The sequence below is a fragment of the Dinoponera quadriceps genome, unplaced genomic scaffold (genome assembly GCF_001313825.1).
Source record: "Dinoponera quadriceps isolate SergipeBrazil2010 unplaced genomic scaffold, ASM131382v1 scaffold3162, whole genome shotgun sequence".
Lineage (NCBI taxonomy): Eukaryota > Metazoa > Arthropoda > Insecta > Hymenoptera > Formicidae > Dinoponera > Dinoponera quadriceps.
The window spans coordinates 876,890-900,912 of NW_014557929.1; the positions used below are offsets into that span (position 1 = coordinate 876,890).

Below are 24,023 nucleotides of genomic sequence, written 5' to 3' on the forward strand. Positions count from 1 at the left end.
GGGAGACCTAGGAATGAAATTATCCCATTGGAGGGCGAAAATACGTAATTCGAAATTCCGCGGAAAAGCGCCAAAATCGCATCGGCGTGAATTTGGCGTCGGGCCGCGTCGTCGTGACAGCTGCCCTCCCTAGAATGGCGCTTCCTCGGCGCGATAACGCGGCGTTGGTGCGGCCGCTATCAGTCGCCATCTTAGCGAGCGCGGTCGGCTCCTCTCTCTCTCTTGTGCCTCGCTCCCGTCGTATATTCTGCGCGACTGTGCGCAGCGTCGTCTCGGCAGGTAGCAGGCAGCGACCCGTCGGCGAGGATCAACGCGGCACCGCGTGGGAAGCTTGTCAGCGGCGGTGGTGGCTGCGACGACGGCGGTGGTTGTCGCCGGTGCAAGGACGAAGGCAGAGTGCGGCCGGCGGCGCGACGACGACGGGAGAAGCAGCGGCGACGGTCAAACAGCAAGGCGAAGGTGGGCGGTACGCTCTGAGCGCGCTCTCGTTTTTCTTCTGGCCTCAGCTCGTCGGGACCTCCGAGTGACACGCACGCAGGCTACGCGTGACGAATCTCTACAGAGTGAACGACGGAGCGTGCGAGAGCCGTCGAGTGAAAAAGAGGGATACGTTTGGGTGCGCGCGGGGTGGCTGATCGTTGTTGCTGACTGAGCGGGATCGAAGATGAGCTGTCAACGTAACGCCGGCAAGATCACGGTGCCGGACGACCTGCGCGACGTCCTGCTCGAATTCACCATCAGCTACCTGCTGGAACAGCCCGGCGACATTATCGACTATGCCGTGGACTTCTTTACGCGGCTGCGGGACGCCCGACAGACGCAGCTGATCCGACCGGACGCGCAGACCTGCTCGTCCACGCCGGACGAGTCCGTCGACGAGGGTGAGTCTCACCTTCGGCCTGTCTCTCTCCCTCTTTTCTCTCTCTTTCTCTCACCAGCCCCCTCTCTCTTTTTTCTGCCTCCCTCGCTCGCGACGTTTCAGGGGCGATTCCGCGGACGTCGATCAACGTTTGTCAACGTTTAACCAATTTGTTGTCCATTGTTGTCACAGGGCGTCTCAAAATCGCGGAGAGAGAACATCGTAGAATCGTCGACGGGGCACGATCGACCTGGAAATCGACGTCCCTGTGAAACGAAAATGTCGAACGGCCGTGTGTCTTTGCGTAATTAACGGTCGAGCCGCTTCCACTGTCAGTCACGATTGAACGTTATCAGTGGGCTCGACTTGAAATTATTATTCTCGCGAGCATTGACACACATTCGAAATGATCTTTATTCAAAGACGAGACATTTGTTTCTCGAGGAGAATCTTCCGCTGAAAGTCGTTAAAAACTAAACGAAATGTCTAATCCTTCTCTTCGCACTCGAACGCGCGTACACCGGATGATCTTCATTCAGGGAATGTCAATTGTCGTAATATCAGATATCTCTCGAGCATCAAGTCGAGCGTCGAGTTGAATCTAGAATTAGCAGCGCGATTAGTTATGCACTCGTATCAATATTGTAATTGCGCAAATCGAAAAAGAACCTCGAGACACGATTGTGCGATCGACAAGTTTATACGATGAAAGAAACGTTCGAGCGCAAGGTACGCGTTACGGCACTCCGGCTTTCTTTCTTTTCTTCAAAAATGATATTTACGACCGAACTGTTATCGCAATCGTCCACCGTTTTTTTTTTTTATCGTTATCTCTATCCATCGCGCAAAATTCGCAATTCGCGACAATCCCCGCGCTCTCGCGACTCCAATAAACGGTAGTATATCAATCATCAATCTGGCACTGCTCGTTCTCTTCCTCTCTCCTCTTGAGAGAGAGAGAGGGGGGGGAACAGAATTAATCTCGCGTCTATATAAAGCCTCTCTTTTTGCGCACCAACTTTATAGAGGACACGTCAAATTAGGGGTTAAAGAAGGCTGCGCCGTGACACACGTCACCCACGCGCCTGCTCCGAGATTAAGGTGCATCCAGACCTGTAACTTTATCGCGCGTGTCGCGCCGCGTCGTAAAGTCGGAGATGATACGGTTATTACCGGCGCTCGCGCACACCGCTCGCAAGCGTGCGCGTATGCGATTTTTCGGGGTAAATTGCGGCCCGCCGAGGAGGCTTGTGATCCGCCGAGGTCGCGCTACGAAGGCGGCGATATCGCCGTTGAAAGATCACACACACTGAAGGAACGGACGTGGTAGGACAGCCAGACGGAGAACTTTCCGAGACCTGCGCGTGATTTTGTCGGAGCAGACGCCGTTGTCATGTCGTCGTCTTCGTTGAAGCTGCTACTTGGTCAGTCGCGCCAGTCGGTCCGGTCAGGCGCTGTCCGCTACCGCTACCGTTCTCGGATACGAGCGCGATTCGCGCAGTTTGCGCTCGTGAGATTTTGCCGGTACACACTGCGAAATATACACCGACTCCGCGGTCTCTCGTGTCGTTTTGCTTGCCGTTGTTCGCAATTAGAGATCGAAAACCTAGGTTTTCTTCTTCTTAACTTAGGCGTTCGCTTCTCTCCGCGCCTTATCTCCCCCCCCCCCCCCNCTGTGCGAGCGTAGTATCGGCATAGATGTGACACATCCCGTGAGAACGCCTTCGGGAGGTTTCTTTTTTGTTCCTCTCCGCTTTCCTCCGACGAGAGAGGTAACCTCGCGGAGGTGCAAAGGTACGACCGAACGAATGTAAAGCGGCCCTGACGAGAGTCTGAGTCGCGCGGGCCGTCGGTAAACACACGCGCGGGATTTCGAGAGCCTCCTTTGCATTCGTTCGATATCGCGTATCTCTCTTGATATCATCTGCCTCTGTTCACAGATACATTGTATCCGTAGTTTTAGGGTTTCGGAAGGGAAAAAAAATCGGCTTTCCTCCCATTTTCCTGTAGGTTCTCTCGGTTTCTTATCTTTACGGGGAAAGGTAAATGTGGCAGATTTCAACTGGACACACGTGAATTCTCCCAAAACGAATCTCCCTACCCTTGGGACAGAAATCGAAGACATCCGCGGAGAAATTGCAAAGAAAACAATGAATCCGAGTTTTTCTTCTTTCCGAAACTTTCAAACTACAACATTCGATTCTTTCGTTCGTGGAGGTTAGATAGCGGAAGGGTGAACATGCGGGGTATCGCTCATGCCGAAACTTTCGCCCTGTGTGTCTAAGGGCTAGAGAATTGCGAGGAAAGGTCGTCGGACACGAATTTCACTCGGAATTTCATCCTCGTTCATCTTTTAATGAGCATTGCGTAAGAGATTCGGCACAATTCCGCGACACAATACTGAAATAAATACTCCGCGCGCATTATCATTGTAATAATCATCCCGCATTCGTTACGTTTCACGCCTTCGCTCTGGTATTAGTGTTTCGCAGCGCTCGTACCGTGACAAATTCATGTGCAAATAAGTTATTTGTGAGCGAAACCGCAGACACACGAGGTATAACACCCCCTGCTGCTGCGCCGCGTCGTCGGTACGGCTTTGTTTCGCATCGAGTGCAGAAAAGTGGGCATAAGCGTACAGCGGGCGGCCAAGACGAATTCTATCTCGTCCTCCCGCGCCGAGTCTTTACCGCCGTTGCCACCGTCGTCGTCTTCTCCGCGGGCCGAATGTCGCTCATCTCCGTCATCGAGCCAGTGGATGACAAAGGTGCGAAAGTAACAAGTGGAGTTAATTAATTCCGAGTACTGTGCGAGAAGAAATTCCTTTTCAAACGGTGTGCCGAGAAGCCTGGACATTTTCGTCGGGAAAAGAACATTCGCAGATTCCTCGAAAAGCTCCCGCGAAATCGCAAAAAATTTTCTTCCCTCTCTTTCCCCTTCTCTTCCCCCTCTCTCTCTCTCTCTCTCTTTCTCCCTCTCTATCTCTCTATCTTTCTTTCTACTTTATTCTTTTAATTACGGCTTCGTCGGCGGTTGACAAAAAAAATGAGTGCCCGCGCCAATGCAAGTTTTCGCATTAGCATAATTGAACAACTGATAAGTTTTTGCACGACGAGCTCGCGTTCTATATATCGAGTTCTCGGAAAGTCCCCTTTCGCAAGCAATTACCCACTTACGTAAACGCATCGAGCATAATTCGGCAGGTGGCTAATCGGCGCGAGCGGCGCGCATTGCCGGCTAGTCAGCTGCGGCGGAATTCCACGCGACGACGTTCCGTCGTCGTCCCGTTCGCGATGGTCTCTCTCGCAACTAAGTGTCTCCCGCCGTCTAAGTCCGCTTAGGGTTGCTTAGAGAATCGCACATCACATACGCACGCACATTCTTGGCAGCTGTTTCGCTCGATGTCGAACGACATCGGGTCGGTTTTCCGCCTCGCCTCTCTCCACGCTTGATCTTTCTTTCGCGGTTTCTTCCTTGCCTTCCACCGGTGCCGCCACCGTTTCATATTAATATGCATTAATGAGTACGTCGGAAATAACCGCTACCGGACTGCTTACGATGGTCCTAGCACGTCTCTCATTTCCTACTTTATGCTCGGCAGAGTATCCCGTTGCAACTCGGCCGATTCAATTTGACTTCTTCGCGTCTCACTTCTGGCTTTGATTACAATTACGCCGGGGACTTGAATTGAAATGCCTCTTCCACCGTTTCAGAGCCACCAGTCGGCCGATTCGCCACCAGAAGGAAGAGCGTCTTCGCGGAGACCTACAATCCCGAGGAAGATGAGGAGGATGATGGCTTCAAGGTGTGTCCCTTTTGCGCAGTTTCACCGTCGCGAATCACCACGGGCGATTTTCCGCGATAAATCTCTAGATGAGTGCGTGAAGTGTGTCGTCGCAAAGATATTGCCAAGGTCTCGCGTTTATATTTAGAGAAAAAAAACGGCTTGGCTGAACAGGACTAAAGAAACGTCAAGTTAATCGAACAGATCGTGTGCCTCAACAAATTTCACCGATACGCGCACGCGCGCGCTCGCGATAATCATTGATATTTAATTAACTGATAATTCGTTGTATTAATTATTTGTTATTTATTCAATCAATTTGATAATTGCTCGAGGTAGGGCAACCGTTGCTTTTACTTCACGCGTTCCTCCGACACGGAGAAAATATTATAGTAAATATTACCACCGAATTTTGTAATGCTCGACCATACCGGAATTATGATGTGTGCTGTAATCATTAGTAATTTGTGTTATGTGTACACATCTCTAAAGATTACAACACACTTCGGTCGTAATCTCAGTATGGTCCAGCATTACAAGATTTTGTAATCATTTTTCCTGCAATACTTTCCTCGTGTATCTATTTTGCTCTTCCTCTCGACAGACGACAAAATTCGTACGGCGCCCGTACTCATTTTAAAATTCCCACATTGCGTTATATATTATCACGTGTCCTCTTTACCCATATCGAAGAAACCGCAAGTGTCAATTCGTGGAAGACGATCGCGCGTCACCCCTTCGTTAAGAAAATTTCCTTTTATCGCGCAACGTCAGTCTTTCCGTCTAGCGATAAAATCTACAAAAATAACGCGGCTCCTTCCGACTCGCACCTGACTCGCCGGATCGATGAAAACCGACACCGTCGCGATCATCGATCGCGGAAATGATCGGCGAAAATCTCGTTTCAGCCGCGAACGCATCGACGTGACGCGCAACAGTTCTCGCGCGTTTATTATCTTAAAATGAAAATACCCCGTGTGTGAATTTTCAGGTCAACCTCATCGTCTGCGCGTGCGTATCGGATGGCACTTCCGCGCATATTTTCGTATCGAGTATGGCGCGACGATGAATACATATTCAACAGGAGCGATCTGTTTTCCCTTCTTTCCTTTTTTTCCTTCTCTCTCAGGGCCGAAAGAGGGCAGAGAACAAGGGAGAATGGCACGCGCAATGATCTCGTTACGAAATACGTGTATGTGTGTCGCCTATAAAGCACCGTTTATCACGCGTTATTCCTGCGAGAATAATTTCGCGACGCAACGCGCGTAGGCAGCTTCCAGAGGAGGACCACTTGATGTCCGAGAAAAGAATCGATAGACCTTTTCCTATTTTCAATGTTCACGAGCGAGAGTCGCTTCATCATGCATCGCTTATCGATTGTTTCCTTACGGGGATATAGATTCTCCAACGTGTCGTTTTTAGGAACGGGAGAACGCGTAACAATGCATAACATCGCGTGCTACGTGCTCGACGTTTGCTTTCTCTCGCAGCGTCGCTGATGACGTTGGCGTTCGCTCGTATTTTCAGAGATTTCGGTGTGTGTTTCGGACGTGGCCTATTGATTATTTCCCGACACGACGGAGAATTCGTTGAGCAGATCGAGCGAAATATGAATTTTTCATATCAGTCCAGCGAGATAAAAGCCGGTTTTATAATAAATTCCGTCATGTTTTGCGCGCGAAGGATGTCGACGACAAACCTGCCTTCGGAAGAGGCAATTGGCTTTTTTTCGGTAGTAGCAGAAAATAGTCTCGTTACGAAACATTGTCGTGCACTGTGTGCACATACACATGAGGTATATAATATAATATACCGTAGTCTATAAAGCGTCTCTCCCCCTCTCGCTCTCTCTTCCCTCCTCTCTTTCTCTCTCTCTCTCTCTCTCTCTCACTCGCTCGCTCTCTGTTCCTCTCTTTCTCTCGGGCTGCCGCGCGAGTGACGAAACGCGACGAAGAGTTACTTTGCTCGGCGATGCGAGGCGATGTACCTTTGTGACGTCAGGTCGCGTGTTCGATAACCTGGCACGGACGGTGATTTACATGTATGTACCTATACCGTCGTGTACATACGTATATATATATACGGTACATACGTGCACGTGAGCGAGCGAGTGCGCTCGTGAATGAGGGTGAAAGAGGGTTGTGTTGTAGAGTAAGGTTTGCGAGAAGGATCGCCGCGCGCGCAACGTCGTCGGTTCGAGAGCATTTCACAAAGACCATCCGGTGAATCCGATTATCGATGCCGTGGTTACACGACGAGAAGGAGAATCGGCAGTGCCTACCCGCCGCCGGGACGGCGTATTATATTTTACGTGCTGCTGACTGGGACAATAGGCAGAAAAAACTGGGACACTCGCGATTTTCAAAAGAGAGACGACGAAGAAACTGGAACGAACCTTCGACGATCTTCCGCTATTTATGACGAAAAATGATGACAGTGTAATCGTATATGTGGTCAGTCATAAAAAGTTTGCGACACTCGAGTATCTCTCGATGAGTTTCATAACGCGTCTCGTATCTAACAGCAATACGTGTCTTCTGAGAGAATTATTAAAGAATAAATTCTCTTATTGGACATGGGAGACGTTCCGAAACTTGTCGAAAGAAAAAGTGCTGCAACCTTCGTGTGACTAACCATAGAAATAATATATGCGAACGACAAATAGAACGCGCGGAATCGACGTATCTGTCTTTGCATTGAAAAATAACGCGCTGAATTTTAACTAGCGCCGCGAACACAGAGTCAAAGGTTTCTTTGAATTCTCAGTATACACGTTTGTTTGACTTGAGTTTGTTTAATATAAACAATATCATTTAATATCAAATGTCACTTTCTTTGAATGAAAGTGTTTCACCCGAGTGTTATCGATAAAAAAATGTTGTTTGACGGAGAAAACAGTATTATTCAGAAGAAACAATGCTTGATTTTCAACAAATGAAAAATTTATCTCATTATATATTAAATATTTTTTTCCGTTGAAAGAAAGAAAGAAATTCTTTAATATTTTCCTAACCTAGTGTCCTTTCAAATAATTTATTGTCTGTAGAAGCCATTGCAATATTTGGATAAAAATACAAATGAAATGTGTTGCTTGACGTAAAGAGATATTTGTTGTTCAGAAACCAAACAATCCTATTTGTCGAATTAAAAGTTCGTTTAATTGCTCTGTTCTGAAAGTTTCCAAATTTGTCTCGATGAAAGAAATTTGATCAAATCCAAAGAAATCTTTTCCTCCGCGCAGACCGGAAGACACAGCTAGCGTGTCGTTGACGATCGTGACGAGTCGCGCGATCTTCCTCGATTTTTTCGCCACGGGAAAAGAGCGACGGAAGTTTCGACCGTGAGCGAATGTTGAGGCTTCATTGAGGCTTAACGCACGACGAGTCGGAAGTCGGCTCTATTAACGTTCCAGGCTCGTCGCGAGCGCGCGCGCCCGCGCGCAACATTAAAAAGTATAATGCGGCTCGGCGCGAAATTAACAGTTTTACAGGTGGCGAGAAACGGCGTGGCTGACCCTCTCGATGAAGTTCTATCGTACGATGCACACGGCACAATAGCACGCGGCCGGTAACGGTAAAGCGACGGCCTCCTGCAAAATTGATCGCTTTTGTGTGCAACAATCGCGACGATAACGAGACAAAGAACTTGTCGCTCGCAGAAACTGATTACCCCCGCGAATATCTCTAATTGGAAGGAGGAGGCGGAGAGAAATCATCGAGCGCAATAACAGCGTAAAATTCGGGAAGGGACGCTATCTCGAATTTGCACGGTTGGACAGTCCTTAAAACTGAAAAATGATGAAGCGTCTCCCTTCCGAAATAATGGCGAGCCAAGCTCGCGCGCGGGGTAGAGGTCAAAGTTCACCGCCGCCGTATACCAAGTCCGACGTAAAGGGCGATGTATCTCAAGTCCCGCTTAAGATATCGAATTTACCGGTTGCGACCTCTTAGGGAGAATTGCAACGTTGCGGAGAGTAAAATAGGTCTTCGTATAAAATACGGTCTCGAGAATCTGTCGTGGTATACGGGGAGAGAGGTGACGGCTAGAGGAACACGTTAAAGATCGTTACAGATCGACGCTGTAGATTCCGGTCGTTTGACCGACAATGTGCTCGGGGAAGGGAGGGGAGTTTTGTTTGAGTTGTTTTCCCGTCTGCACTTCGTTCATGTCCTTACGTCCGCTCGTTTCAGATGGTCCATCCAAAGAGCGACGAACAGCGACAAAGGCTCAGCGAGAGCGTTAAGAACATACTTCTGTTTCGCGCCCTAGACGAGGTAAGTTAAACATAGTGCGTTCATCAGCCTTGATTAGCGCAACAGGAATATAACGAGGCTGGCTACTGCGCGCCAGCTCGGCGAAATACCAAGAAATCCACGAATAATCTTTCTTATTAGGGGCGATCGGTCTTGCCTGCGACAAAGCTGATCCGCGCGATCGATGTAATAATAATAATGACGACGGTGACCGATAATGATAATATTAATATAATATTATAATATGCGATAAAATAATGTATAATGGAGTATATAATAATAGTTTGAAATAAGTAATAATCGAAATAATCAACCAGCGATTTTTAAAATGAGAGATTCATGAGATTTCATACTTCGATGCCACTTTCACCGTGGGTACCGTTTAATTACCAACTTGCTCAACGTCTCCCGTAAATGTGAAAAGGCTCTCGATAGGGGGAGGCAGTTTTCCTGAAAATTCTCGTTAGGCGAAAGCTCCGTGTCGATTGAGAATTCGCGAGCGAGAGGAAACCACCGCGACAGCGAAACGCTTCGTGTATTCGCACACGCACGAATATATTTATAAACGTATAAACGCGTCGTTACATTGATTGCTGCCGCGATATTAAGGTAATTCCCGTGCTCCTGTCACGCTTTTAAAGCCGATCTTTTTAAATATCGCATGGCAACGCCTTAGCGCGAGACACGCGAGTAATAAAATTACTTTTGCAGGAACAAATGGCGGATGTATTGGACGCGATGTTCGAAAAAACCATTCAACCGGGAGAATTTATTATCCGACAGGGCGACGATGGTGACAACTTTTATGTGATCGAGAGGTAATACTTTTTCTTTATATTACCGTTAACGTATCGATGGGCTTCTCCCTTCAGCGGGAAGTTCCAATGAACCAAGAGGCGATGCACAGACTCGGCCGGTTTAGCTTATGGCTGAAAATAATTCGAACGGCCGCGCTTTACTCGAACAATTTGATTGGACTCGAATATAGAACTGCCTGCTCGAGGACTTTCGATTATTGGATTATTCGTGGCAATCGAATAAACGCGAAACGTGTCGAATATACTCGGGCATCGAAAGTTTTAACGAGTCGATATCAACGTTCCCGACAATTTTAATTAAGATAATAATCAAGCATTGTTATCGAGAAACGAGCACCAGACGTCTCGATCCGCTTCGCAGCTTCTTCTGTAGTTGTGTGCATGTATGTGTGTGTGCGTGTGTGTGTGTTTAACGTAGCCACTGTCAACGTTCAGTTGGACAAACCACAATCGTCACCCCACATTTTTAGCTTCCTCCTTTTCCATGCGATAATGTAAAGCAGACTTTATCCGTTTATGTAAACATTGAGCGGGAAATTATCGCCGTCACGCATGTATGACGTCGATCTCACGGGAATCGGTGCGTCACACGTACGTGACGCGTGATAGCGAACGCGTTCAGAAAAAGAAAGCTATACTCGTGATTCGTCTCTCCTCATCGCGTTTTTTCACGCATCAAAGGAGCCGGTTCATCCCGTGCGAAATTGCGCGTTCGTAACCGCGAAATCGCTCGTTTCCTTATTCCCCGTCTCTCTTCACATCTCGTGTTTCAGGGGGAAATTCGAGGTTTACGTGAAGGATCCCACGGGGGTGGACAGTCTCATTCACACTTACGATAATCGCGGTGCTTTCGGAGAACTGGCCCTTCTGTACAACATGCCCAGAGCAGCCACCGTCAAAGCTATCACACCCGGCACGCTCTGGGCCATGGACAGGCAAACCTTCCGGCGTATTCTTCTCAAATCCGCGTATAAGAAGCGCAAAATGTACGAAGACCTCATCAACAAAGTGCCGATGTTGAAATCCCTCGAGGCAAGTATCGCGCATGTCTGTCTTTTAATAGCCTCTCGTACTCGTATCTTCGTGAAGCGGAAAAAATAGGATGATAAAATTAATATCTTATTGCGAAACATTAAATATTAATATTTTATCATCGCACAGTATATTTATACGTATTAATATTTTATATATCATCATTTCTTTTATAAATAATGTTATACGTATTTGTTGTACACATTTATATTTCATGTCTGTTATGTTTATAATTGATCGAAAAATCAAGTCGCTGTACGGAAAGTCACGCGTATTCACGAATCTTCAAAATGTCGACTCTGTCGCGACACTCGGACGGTACGTTCGTTCGCGTGTAATCGTAAAAATTCCCTTCCAGTCTTACGAGCGCATGAATTTGGCGGACGCCCTCGTACCAAAACAGTATTCCGACGGCGAGCAAATAATCAGGCAGGGCGACACGGCGGACGGAATGTACTTCGTCGAGGACGGCATCGTCAGGATCACTATACTCGGCGAGAACGGCCGTGAAATCGAGGTGCATTTATATATATATACGTTAATTTAGCTCCGCGAAATGCCAAACGACGGTTTCCACGGCGACGAGCGCGCCAAGAAAAGTCCCGGCTCCTTACTCATCCGTTACCTTTAATATCGCAGATTAATCGCGTTCCGGCCGGCGGTTATTTAGGCGAACTGGCACTCGTAACGCATAAACCACGTGCTGCTTCGGCCTACGCTGTAGGGGACATCAAACTGGCATGTAAGTTTGTTTCGTTAACGCGAGATTTTCATTACGTTTACGAATCGACAGGTTGGCCAATAACACGGCAGTATATATCGTGTTATCGTGATAATTGCGAATGTCGGTATTAATAGCCTAGTAATTAGGAGATACACCGTTATTTGTTGCGCGTTTAATTTGTTTTTCTTTTCAGATATTTATAAAATATCTCGCGTGTATATCTCTCACATTCAAACATTCCTAACCAGAAGCGATGCTCTGCGGTGTTTCAACTCGCTCTCCATGCGTTATTATTACTGCCATTAACTTCTCCGCGAATGAGCACATTTCAAACCAGCGAACGTATAGAAAAAAATCAATTTACAATATTGAGAGAGAACTGCGTATGTACGAAACGCGCGAACGAAAAACGCGCAAATATTAAATTCGTACTGCACGTAAATATTTGATTAAAGGGGGAATAATTTCGCTCGTGAACGAATTCAACGTATAAGCACGTATAAGCACGAACGAGAGGAAGTTAATTATCCAGCGCGTCCGAAATAGGGAAGGAAAGAGGGGAAGGGGGAAGGTGGGGTATTCCAGTCGCTCACTCACTCACAAACGACTGTTGCTCGTTTGCAGTTTTGGACGTTGAGGCATTCGAGCGTCTGCTCGGCCCGTGTATGGAACTTATGAAACGTAATATTGACGATTACGAGGATCAACTAGTCAAAATTTTCGGCAGCAAAACCAACATCTCGGACATCCGATGAACTGTCCCCGGGCAGCTCGTCATCGCCGCGCCGCTGTACTAGAGACACGACGCCTTTCGTACAGCGTAATAATAATAATAATAATAATGTATAAGGAGCACAAAAAAGAACTTGTACCACCTACTTCTGAATCTCATCCGCGTGTTTTCGAGCATCATCTCTCCGAGAGTCGACTTTCGTATTGACTATTCACCTAGACATATACCGGTGTAAGATTCGTCGATGATAGTTACCAAGTTTATACCTGTGACACACACATTGAACGAAAAAAGGCCGCTCTCCGACGACTGTGTCGTGTATGTAACACGATATCGACAACAAAAACACGGTATTATATAACATATTCTCTCCAAGACTGTATGCGCTAGAATATGAATGTGAGAGCGTTATAGCGCGTTCCGCCCGCTCGGTCGGTCGGTCGCGAAAGTCGTGCGCGAGTATTTTCAGGTGTTCTCTTAGCTGATTTTGCATTCGCGCCGTCCGTGGTGTCGTATGTCCCTCGGAAACGCCGGGATTCGGGGGCAGCGTTTTTATTAACATCCGACTTATCCCCGGAATCGACTCGACATTGCCTGTCTCGATGTATATCTCGACCTGTGTGCACACACGACCACACACACTCGCGCGTTGTTCGTTTCGAGGTAATCGGAAGTAAAGTTATAATTTCCCTTGTTTCTTTGCACGGCACCGCCAAAAACCCGGAATATTCGAAATCGAATGCTTCTTCTCGTTGAACTTCTCTTCTTGGCCGGGGATAAATTGCAGGATATACGGTTGTTCAGTCACGCTAAGACGCTCGTGACAGTCTCGCGAGAATTTTAGAGAAAATACCTATAACATGCATATCACTCTTCCAGAGATAATGAAAGTAACATATTGCCGTCGTTGAACCGATGAGAAAAGGGAAAAAAGGCGGAACTATACGATACTCTTTGATACCTCCCCCCACCCCCGCATTCAGCAACAAATAATATCTTGAAATATCAGATGCGACAATCAATGTATTTCACCTTTATAATTTGTGCATTTTGGACGCGCAATCCGCACTCCACGAGTGAACACGCACATACACGTACACAATATACGTCGCACGCGGCGCACATGCTCGTGATAAAATAATTTCTAAGCACGATAATAATATATTTGATGTGTGTTTTCAGTCCGCATAATAGTATTTCCATTCCATTCTTTTACTATAATTACAGCTTTTCTATATGTGGAGTATTTGATTAACAATCGTCGTTTACGTTTCTACGATGGCTCTTTTAATCGGACGTGATTAGATAAATCTCTTCGGTGCGTGCCAATTTCGTTGAGACTCACGCACGTCCTGTGTATTCCGGCGTGGCTTTTACGCTTTATAGATTTTACACAAGACGCGTAAATTTCACCAGAAATTCGGCGAGAACGCACTCCCGTACTGAGGATTAACTTGCAATTATTTGTGGTTGGGAAGTAAACTAGCGCACAGTATTCCGTACTACTAGTTTTTCGCGTCTAAGAGAAGATATCAGTTGCACATTCTAAAATCGCAGATCTACTCTCTGAATCTGAGAAGAAGACACATATTTCATCGACCCGTAACACCGTTACCGCGCCAATTATGTTTCACACTTCCGTCACGGTAATGTCACCCTGGGTAAAATCGCCGATTCACAAAACTCACTTGTTTACCGTTGAAGGGTATATCGTTCACGCGATCGCAAGACTCGTACAAACGCATTCTATTTCGGATATAGAACAACTTGCTACACGCGTAGAGAATCCAAGATTAGCGAGCCTTAAAATTGGCTTAGACGTGCGGACGCGTAACGATGCGTTGCGAAGCGAGTTTCGTTGCTTGTGTGTATGTGTGTGTGTGTGTGTGTGTGTGTGTGTGTGTGTGTGTGTGTGTGTGTGTGTGTGTGTGTGTGTGTGTGTGTGTGTGTGTGTGTGTGTGTGTGTGTGTGTGTGTGTGTGTGTGTGTGTGTGTGTGTGTGTGTGTGTGTGTGTGTGTGTGTGTGTGTGTGTGTGTGTGTGTGTGTGTGTGTGTGTGTGTGTGTGTGTGTGTGTGTGTGTGTGTGTGTGTGTGTGTGTGTGTGTGTGTGTGTGTGTGTGTGTGTGTGTGTGTGTGTGTGTGTGTGTGTGTGTGTGTGTGTGTGTGTGTGTGTGTGTGTGTGTGTGTGTGTGTGTGTGTGTGTGTGTGTGTGTGTGTGTGTGTGTGTGTGTGTGTGTGTGTGTGTGTGTGTGTGTGTGTGTGTGTGTGTGTGTGTGTGTGTGTGTGTGTGTGTGTGTGTGTGTGTGTGTGTGTGTGTGTGTGTGTGTGTGTGTGTGTGTGTGTGTGTGTGTGTGTGTGTGTGTGTGTGTGTGTGTGTGTGTGTGTGTGTGTGTGTGTGTGTGTGTGTGTGTGTGTGTGTGTGTGTGTGTGTGTGTGTGTGTGTGTGTGTGTGTGTACACGAAATAATGTCAAAAGAAAGACGCGCACTTATGGCGACTTGCTACATATGTGCAAACACGATCGCTACGGGAACGAGAAAGAAAGACACGTGCGTTACGTAATCGCTCTGCGATGATGCGCGTCGGTAATCCGCAGTAAGTGCCGTCGTCCGCGTGAGAACGCGGAGGAAAAAACGCGAGAATCCCGGCGAGAAAAAAGTTCGGCGCGGTGTCCGCGCGTCCAAGCCAACGTGCGCTACATTCAAGTGTGTCTCGCCGATAAATCGTGGTAACGAGATCGATCAATGAGAATCCGTCAACTTATTTTTATTACGTGTGCACACGATATACGTTATATACATATATATGTATGTGTATATATATACATATATACACACATGTAAACGATATACGTCTGTCGTGGTGATAAAGAAAGTCCGGTCGGGAACTCGATTCGATCGTTGTTGTACGAACAAGTGCGAATACTAGTCACTTTTTACGATCGTGTGCCATTATCGCGATCTCCTCCTGACGATCACGCTCGGTCGCAAGGCAATCGAGAGAAAACTTTTTATTACACCGTGTGAACCGTGTATATTTATTGCGCGAGCGAAACGCGAGACACGGGGCTTTTTTAAATAATATCACAATCGTGCGAGGGAGAAAGGGGAGACTAGTTATCACACAGAGGTGAGATTAAACGGAGACTTGTTAGTGACAATTGGAATTATTAGTCGTATTTTCATTATTGTTGATTCTTCACGCGACGTCTCGCGTCACCTTAATTTATTAGTCGTCTCTTTTTCTTTTTCCCCCTCTCTCTCTCTCTCTCTCTCTCTCTCTCTCTCTCTCTCTCTCTCTCTCTCTCTTCCTTTCTTTCTCTTCGTTTAACACGCGAGACGCTTCGAGCCGAATCTCGCGCGCCGTTGTGTTCAAGCAAGTAGATTTTAACGTTTAACGGAGGAAATATATATCAGACCAGCGATCTACGGAGAGAATTCACGCTCTTTAACATTCACGCGATGGAAAACTGTTTTTCTTTTCGGTGTTATAATATCAGCGTCTTTAGTCTTCCACTGAGTGTCTCCAGGCTGTGATATTATTTTCGACTGAGTATTTCATTCCTCTTTCTCGTAGACTCGTTACGAGAAGAAAAAAAGAAATTAAGGAGAATATGAAGGATATCTCGTAAATGACTCGACTTGTCGAATTCGTGAGGCATCAAATTGGTGGATTATACCTTTAATTGTGACTCGGCCGATGTTGTATTCTGTGTATACATGATAAGTACGACGAAAATTTCCAGAAACCACAAAAGTGACACGGTCATTGCTGAACACGAGAAAACACATCGAAGTGTGTTTGCAAAAAAAAAAAGGAAGAAAAAGAAAGGAGAAGAAAAAAACAAAAACACAAAGAAATAAAAAGAAACGAAAAAAAAATTATTCGCACACGCGCACACACACACTGATTAAAATCGATACGCATAAGTACTTATTACTTGTGTTAGGTTACATTCGCGATGAAATTAAGTGTAAAGCATCGAGCAAGCTAGGCAATCTATCCAATTCGCATTATTGTGTGTATCTACCATGTGATTCGTCTTACATGTATTGCGTGTTGCCCTTAGTATGCCTGAGAGTACGCGTATGTGTGCGTGTATTGTATCGTTTGGTGTGTTATGCGTACGTGCGCGCGCGTGTGTGTATATGTGTGTATGTTTATGTATGTGTGCGTGTGTGCATTATGACGATAATTTGTTAATTTATGTTGCTTCGTCGATAGTTTACGCTCTTCTCCCCCGATAGTTGTATAATTCATGTTATATCGTCATGGAAGATAATGCAATACACACCGAAAATGTCCTATGGATGAATATTGTAATAGTGGTAGTGATAGTAGTAGTAATAGTAGTAATAGAAGAAGAAGAAGAGAGTACGCCTTACTGTGCCACTAGGGGATCTTCGCCTTTCTACTTCCAAGAAAAAGAAAAAATGAGGAAAGATCTACGAGGAGTCGAAGGGAGATGCGAGATTTCGTTGTGCGCTGAAATTCTGAATTTTGTGTGTTCGCACGCGCTACACGTTCACAGCGACGGGATTCGAGTTCGCGGGAAGGAATTAATTCCTCCCTCGCGGGCTATGCAGCTACCGTAGAATCTCGAGCACCCCCTCTCGAGCAGCCGATAAATGGGCGGAAGGCCTTGAATATCTCGATAGACTCTCGACAGTTCTAACAAATCTAAAATTCTCGCGCGAACCTCGAGAACTCGTCGGAGCTCTCTTGATCATCGAGGACTTCGGCGGGCGGAAACCGCGAAAATCGCGCGCGAGTGCGATGCTGCTTGTTGTAAATATTACGCGTCGTTATTATAGCAATTGAGGTCGCGCGGGAAATCGCTTCTACCTTCGGATTTTTTATGTCTGATACAGATAGCGCGTTTTCGGCGTCGAAGCTTTTAACGAATGTTGATCCGCTTCTCGCGGGATTCTTGTTCTCCCCGGAGACTTTCGACGGCGCCCTTCTTCTAAAAACTGTCGACCGAGTCTTTCGAGATGTTCGAGCGGCATGTTCGGAGCGCTCGTTTCTCCGACACTAACTGTATCGCGATTCTAGTCCAATGCGACACGTGACGTAGTAGAGAAATGTCTCCGACCAAATATAGCCGTGTATCGAGACAGAAAAGGGTCAGCGACTTTGACCAAAGCGCTGACTGCATCCATGATACGTGCCAGTAACACTTACTGTTTATCTATCACGCGTAATTTCCGTTCTAGCCCCCTATCGCAACGGTTGCGTCGTGTTCCACGATGTGTCCGATCGTGTCGAAATGTATATGCATGTCGTTACAACGCATCGGCCATGCCATCGTGCGTGTGACAGTGCACACAGCCCGCGCATCGGACCAATTTTCCACGGTTGAGAGCGGTTGAACTTGCGGCTGATTTTCTTCTCGTATTTCTTCTCTCTCTCTCTCTCTCTCGTGCGCAAGCTTCGCCGTGTATCGGCGAGTTTCTCTTCGCCGACGTGTACGGTCGGCCGCAGAAAGTAACATTTTTTTTTTTTTCAACGAGTTTCACAACGCATCTCATGTCCAAATGGAAAAACGTATATCCTGAAAATGATTAAAAAGCAAATTCTCCTATTGGACACGGAATTCGTTTCGAAATTTATAAGGAAAAATATGTCGCAACCTTTTCATGACTGATCATACACCACTCCACTCATGCGGCCGTGAAAAAAGAACGTGAGAGTTTTCGCGTGAAATATCGCCATCGACGAAAATCCGTTACTTATATCGGGTGCTTTCCATTTGGTGACACAAGTCAACACAAGCATCGATCCTGTCTTTGTTACTCACTGAATGTGGAACAAAGACAAAATGATGCTTGTGTAACTAAATGGGAAGCACCTAATTATCACGTTTCGCTAATCGTACGCGACTTCAAGTGTCATCTTCGCGCATTCGCCGCGGACGAACTCGGCGAATGCGAGCCCTAGTCCTACGCGTGCACTCGAGAGAAATTTCTCCTAAAGTGCGATCTCTCGATTCTTGAGGCATGCTTTTGTGACATGAGAGGAGGCAATTCGGTTGCGTGCTGACAATCGTCCGGTGTCGCAATGTATGTATGTACAAGGCTTGTGTGACAAAAGTAAATTGACGTTTTCACGTTTCGCTCCTTCCCTCGGTTATTATCGTTCGTAATGACAGATTTTGCGGTCTTGACCAACATTTTGTCGTTACTCTTTCCTTCATTTTAATGCCAAAGTATTTCGTTACGAGAAGATTACACGTTGACACTTTTTTTTACCTTGTTGAAACTCGACAACGACGATACGACTTAACCCGTCACAGACGTCGCACGAATGTGCCGAAAAAGGAAGAAAAGGGAAAATACAAGTACGCGGATACGAGAAATTGGGACGTTTCAGACCCCAAAAGTACCACAAAGTCTCTTTCTCTTTCTCCCTTTGTGTGTGCTTTCGTTACTTTTGCGTCTTCAAACCAAAGCATGATAAAGGGAGAAAACACTCTTTTTTCTTTCTTTCTTCTCTCTCTCTCTCTCTCTCTCTCTAATTGTAATAAATGTTTAATAAATTTAGAGTATACATTAGCCTCGAAATGTGTACACGTTGCTTGATGCGTGACGTATATTGTATACATGCGAATAAAACAACTCGCGGAACTCCTTTGTGTTCCATTAACGACGTTCAAGAAGCCGATCTTCTGGCGAGTTCTCGGATGAGTTGTCGCACGTGCTGCTTAAAAGCGAGAGAGAATCACGTTGAAACTCACGCTGCGAAGTTCTAATCTCGTGTAACTCGTCCGACGACGTGTGTCCACCCGATGTGTCGATATTAACCGTTATAACTTGTAACTTCAAAAGAAGAAGAAGAGAAGGAAAGGAGATCCACGTAGAGAGACATGTAGTCCTTTTTCCTTGCGCAAGAGCATCAGCATCGCTTACTTCAGGCAGATATTTTACACTAACTTTGTTATATAATAATAATAATATTTATTATATAGATGAGATGTAAATGATATAGTCTGTGTGTTTGATTTCTGACGAGTTGCGAGATACGAATCCGTTGTTCGCGAGAAACGAAAGGTCCGATTAATTTGATCAGTATTGAATTCAATAGTATTGTTTACGGACAAGATCGTTCAACTTGCGTCGACGTCCCTCGGGAAACGAGATTGTTCCGTCGTAACCGCGACTCTTATGTTCACTCTGCGTGTGTGCATCGAGGATCTTCATACGTATTTCCCGACGCGACCCGCTCAAATCGCATCATCTTGCATCCAATAATATCGCTTGGAGCGCGACCCATCCCGCCCGCCGCCCCGCCGGAAATGTATATTTAAGCTGAATAGATTTTATACATATATATATGCGCATGCGTAGGAACATTTCTATTTACGACAAACCGTGTTGTAAATTATGAGATAGTAATATACGTACTTAATGCCCTTTCGTTTCGCAATTTGTGTCATATATATGGGTGTGTATATACATATATATAAATATATATGTGTTACACACACACACATATATATCTATACATGATCATATATATTTAGATATATACATATATAGCATATATTATGTACACACAGTTGTTAGGTATGTATACACATATATACATATATTAAAGATATCAGTATATATGTCGACACTCGTTTCCAGCTGGTCTGATCGGGTATAATTCGTAATAATTATAATGTGTTAAACAGTCTCTGGCAGCGATGCGGTTCAAAAGTTAATCGAGAGATTCGCATGCAATCGCACGATTTATTGTACGATATATGACGCAGATGTATGTCCATATATATATATATAATTTGTTAATATATCGAGAGAAGTAAAGAGATTTTACTAAAGACTTTCTGTATGACGCTCTTAGCAGCGAGTGCTTTGTTTCCTTCATATTTCTGAGCGATTTAATTGCGTTGTTGTTTCTCGCGCTGAAATCTATATGCATATATATATATATACATATTTTATCTCGTGTTCTCGTTCTCAAACGTGTGCGTGTAGCTGTATGGACTAGACTAGATGAATAGAAATGATGAGAAAAAGCGGCACGCCGCGTGCGAAATCCTAGAATCCAACTTTGATGACGGACGCCGGCTCTCGGCAAACAGAAACATGTTAATTCGTTTTCCTTTGCCTCGACGCCTCTAAAGTTTAATTGCGTTCCGCGCGAAATTTACCACTTCGGGTTTTATGATCATCTATCGCGCAAACAGCTCCCATTCCTTTCTCCGCGACGCGTAGAGTTTCTCTCATCGCGAATAAGCTCGATCGACACATCATCAGTCCACGTACTTCCGATGGAGCCTAAGACGCGGTCGTAAAGCAAAGTCTCTCGGAGAGGGAGAGAGAGAGAGAGAGAAAGCTTTCTCGCCGAAAAGCTCGCTCACGTATCGGTGTGCTTCCCCTTGTGCTTGATCGGCTGACGTTAAACGCAGGATAACACGCTTGTCGCACAGCATCACTGCCGGATTGTCGAGTAACGGCGTTCAATGTCCGTATAGCTACTGTACTGGGTGTCTTCCATTTAATAAGACAAATCGACACCCGGGAAAGAAAGATTATATATAATCGTATAAAATTGTATATGATTATATATAATCATACGTAATTTGTATATGAATTTTGTCCTTACATGGCTATATACATAATTATACAAGGTGTCCGAAAACCTGGCAACGATTAAGTTTAGGACACATATTTATATAGACTTTTTGACTCTAAATACATTCCCAAATTGATACTTGAAATATTTCCGATATGTTTTCGGTCACCCTGTATATGTCCACACGAAGTAAAAATACTGTTGAATTAAAAGCGGCAGGAATTTTTTGATTGAATTAAATGTTTACATCGCGGACAACCGTAAATATAAACATTTACTTCAATTACATTCGTATAACAGTATTCTTTATGATGTATAGGACATATGTAATTATATATGATTTTATATGGACATATATAGGGCAAAATTCACGTATGACGATATGATCATTTTTTTCCCGGGCACAAGCATCATTTTGTCTTTGTCCTATATTTAATTCACAACAAAGATAGGATGACGCTTGCGTCACTAAATGGAAAGTACTCACTGTATACTCCACCGAGTCATGCTTCGAGTATCGGAGCATCGAGCACATTTCGACACAGGAATTCCGGCGAAGAATTCTGCGCATTCGGTTCATCAGGGAACTCTTCTCGAATCGCATCCGCGTAGGCAATCAAACATATGCTTACACACACACACACACACACACACACACACACACACACACACACACACACACACATACATACATACACCGAGCTGCACGTCTCGCTCTCTCGTACACCCGCTCGGCCGTTCGCGAAAGCTCCGAGCGATCCTCTATTTTTGCGGTAAACAAGCCGAATTGCTCGATCTGAAGAGAACAAAATTGACAACTCGATGCGCGAGAGTTTGTATCCGAGCAGCGAGCAACAATATACACTTGGTATACTACAAATAGATAATGCGTAACGAAAAATGAGGATATAATAAATGAATAGATCTGTACAGAAATTTACTGTTTTTATTACTGCCACATCGATGCCACTCTCACTCTCTCATCACGCTCATACACCCTCGATTTTCTCTCTCTATTCTATGAGTAAACCGGCTTCTTTTTATGTAAGATACAGCGACCAACGACTCTTGCATGTACAAGAACTACCGATAACAGTGTCTCTCTTGTGACTTAGAAAGAATCTCAGCGAAGGAATCGTCAACTCGACTCAATCTCTGATCAAATTTCGTTTTATATTTGTCACAATTTTCTTCTCTTCACCATTAATTCCATTCTGATTTCTGAAATCAAAATTACAAAATATACGATATACTTTTTTCATGGTCTGTGTTCTTTAGTTTATATTATTTAAATCAAAGTCAATTAGCAAAACATCCACTGATAATATCATCCTGTTGCGGTCGCGCCGTCTTCTAATAAGATCATCAAACGACAATACACAGTGCATTTTATCACCTATGTCAGATTACGAATTCTCATGTCGGTTCTTTCGTGCACAACCAGTTCTACGAAAGCCAATGCTATCAGCAAAGACCAACTGATCTGCTCTTTATTGACGGGACTTTGCTCGTTGTACATTTCTTGAAATTCCGGCCTTATATATACAGACGGTAAGCGTTCCTTGTTCTCCAGTGATCCACTGTTCTCATCCATTAATTTTTGAAGCATATATTGGGTAGATATTCCTTCATTCCCAACGACGAGTCCGTAGATCTTTTGTAAGACATTCTGACGAATTATAAACATATTATTTGCTACAAACTCGGCAGTACCTGAAAATTTTATGATAAAATTCTATTGGAGAAACATCTTCTTTGCCTCGTGGTATACAGCGAGAGTTACTAACACTAGAACGACTGTTTAGATAAGACTTAATGGTGATTGCAGAACGGAAGTTATGTTGATTATATAATGTTTTTCTCGAGAAATACGGTAGATGTGATCGAAGTGATTTTCGACAAACATAATTATCGTTTCAGAGATGACCGGAGTTATTATATTCCACCTCGGTTCTAGTGTCAGCGCAATTTTTTTTTCTCTACTCGAATACGTAATAATTTCCTCTCTACCGAATTTAGAACTCAGCGTTGCCAGGTGCGACAGAATAATGGCATTCATCGCTAAATATTCCATGTGGATTTGTTGAAACTTTGGACTTTTCCGAAAATTGTCACCGCCAAATTCCTGCATTATATATCGATCAGCTTTCGGTAATTTTTCAGCGATCGGTAACGCCTAAGTGAGAAATGAAAGAAAACAATGGTAATTATACAACGCAACTACATCTTACAACTGATAATAAATAATCTGAGATTTTTTAAATCAATCTTATAAGTTTGTTATCTTGATATTTACTATTTGAAGTAAGGAATGGAGATTCTCCTTTACGCGATTGCGTGTAAAGGATTTGTATTGCCACTGTAATATTTCACAATCGCGACTCAGCAATGACCAGCTTATCATATCTTGTCCCACATGTATGCCTAATACTGTATTGACTTCCTATAATAATTTATATTCAGAGATAAAACATCACAAATTAAATGTGTTTAATATATATACAAGGATAAAAACAATTGATTGACGTATAGAAACTATGCAGAAAAAAGAATAAGAAAACTTTATTTTGACACATATATTTAATAAATGAGGGTTTTCTTAAATTGTACATCTTATTTGTGAAACTTTTTTCATATACACATATATAAAAAAATATGTAATATTTTTTTTTAATTATAGAAAATTAAGATAATTTAGCTTTCTACGTACCTTTTGATTGTCATCGGTAATTTTTGGTGTTACGACCAAACCTGAAATAACTTTTTTGGAAGTTTTATTCTTCGTGCCAGTTATAATTGACTTATAAAATTGATATAAACATTTGTTATTTAAACCCTTTACTTGTAACAAATCTTCCAGAGAATTATATAGTCCATTATTTGTACGATGCAATTCTAAATTCTTCGCACGTGTCTTAGTAATAGAGTACCTTTTTGTGCATAATTATAATAATGAAGAGTATGTAATTAAAAGTTGATAATATAATGCTTGCAATATATCATTAAAAACCAATAATTTATTGCAACATTAAGATAAAGAAATCTTGCCATATAAACATAGCTGACTTACTGCAATAAATCTTCCATACTTTGATAATTTACTACATTAAGAATCTTGTCTTTTTCTTCTGACGATAACAAGTTTGTGTCAAAAACTTCTGTATCTGTGCTATTCATCTTGAAAATTATTGTTCTTGGTCCCCAATATTTGCTAACCTACAAACCACAAAATAAAATAGAGA

General features: G+C 44.3%; 2 protein-coding genes across 11 annotated transcripts in view; one reads left to right on the forward strand and one right to left on the reverse strand.

Annotated features, from left to right (window-relative positions):
• Positions 1-126: 126 nt before the first annotated feature.
• LOC106749510 (cAMP-dependent protein kinase type II regulatory subunit) lies at positions 127-14,131 on the forward strand. 7 transcript variants are annotated; one of them, XM_014629022.1, is made up of 9 exons: positions 2,041-2,383; positions 3,082-3,626; positions 4,573-4,664; positions 8,834-8,917; positions 9,608-9,714; positions 10,488-10,746; positions 11,105-11,263; positions 11,386-11,488; positions 12,095-14,131. In XM_014629022.1, the coding sequence occupies exons 2-9, from the start codon at positions 3,587-3,589 to the stop codon at positions 12,223-12,225; spliced, it is 975 nt and encodes a 324-aa protein (XP_014484508.1). In that variant the 5' UTR covers positions 2,041-2,383; positions 3,082-3,586; the 3' UTR covers positions 12,226-14,131. The 7 variants fall into 7 exon arrangements, with proteins under 7 accessions (XP_014484506.1, XP_014484508.1, XP_014484509.1 ...); XM_014629023.1 differs by having other exon boundaries at positions 3,342-3,626; XM_014629025.1 differs by having other exon boundaries at positions 3,408-3,626.
• A 1,321-nt stretch (positions 14,132-15,452) lies between these two features.
• The window catches only part of LOC106749511 (transcription elongation factor, mitochondrial-like), a 10,776-nt gene continuing 2,205 nt past the window's right edge, over positions 15,453-24,023 (reverse strand). For all 4 annotated transcript variants that reach the window (XM_014629029.1, XM_014629028.1, XM_014629030.1 and 1 more), the window contains 6 exons: positions 23,852-23,997; positions 23,492-23,711; positions 23,078-23,224; positions 22,792-22,957; positions 22,178-22,494; positions 15,453-22,002 (listed from right to left, as the gene is read on the reverse strand). In XM_014629029.1, the coding sequence (XP_014484515.1) occupies positions 22,178-22,494; positions 22,792-22,957; positions 23,078-23,224; positions 23,492-23,711; positions 23,852-23,997 (996 nt within the window). In that variant the 3' untranslated portion in view covers positions 15,453-22,002. The remainder of the gene's footprint in view (positions 22,003-22,177; positions 22,495-22,791; positions 22,958-23,077; positions 23,225-23,491; positions 23,712-23,851; positions 23,998-24,023) is intronic.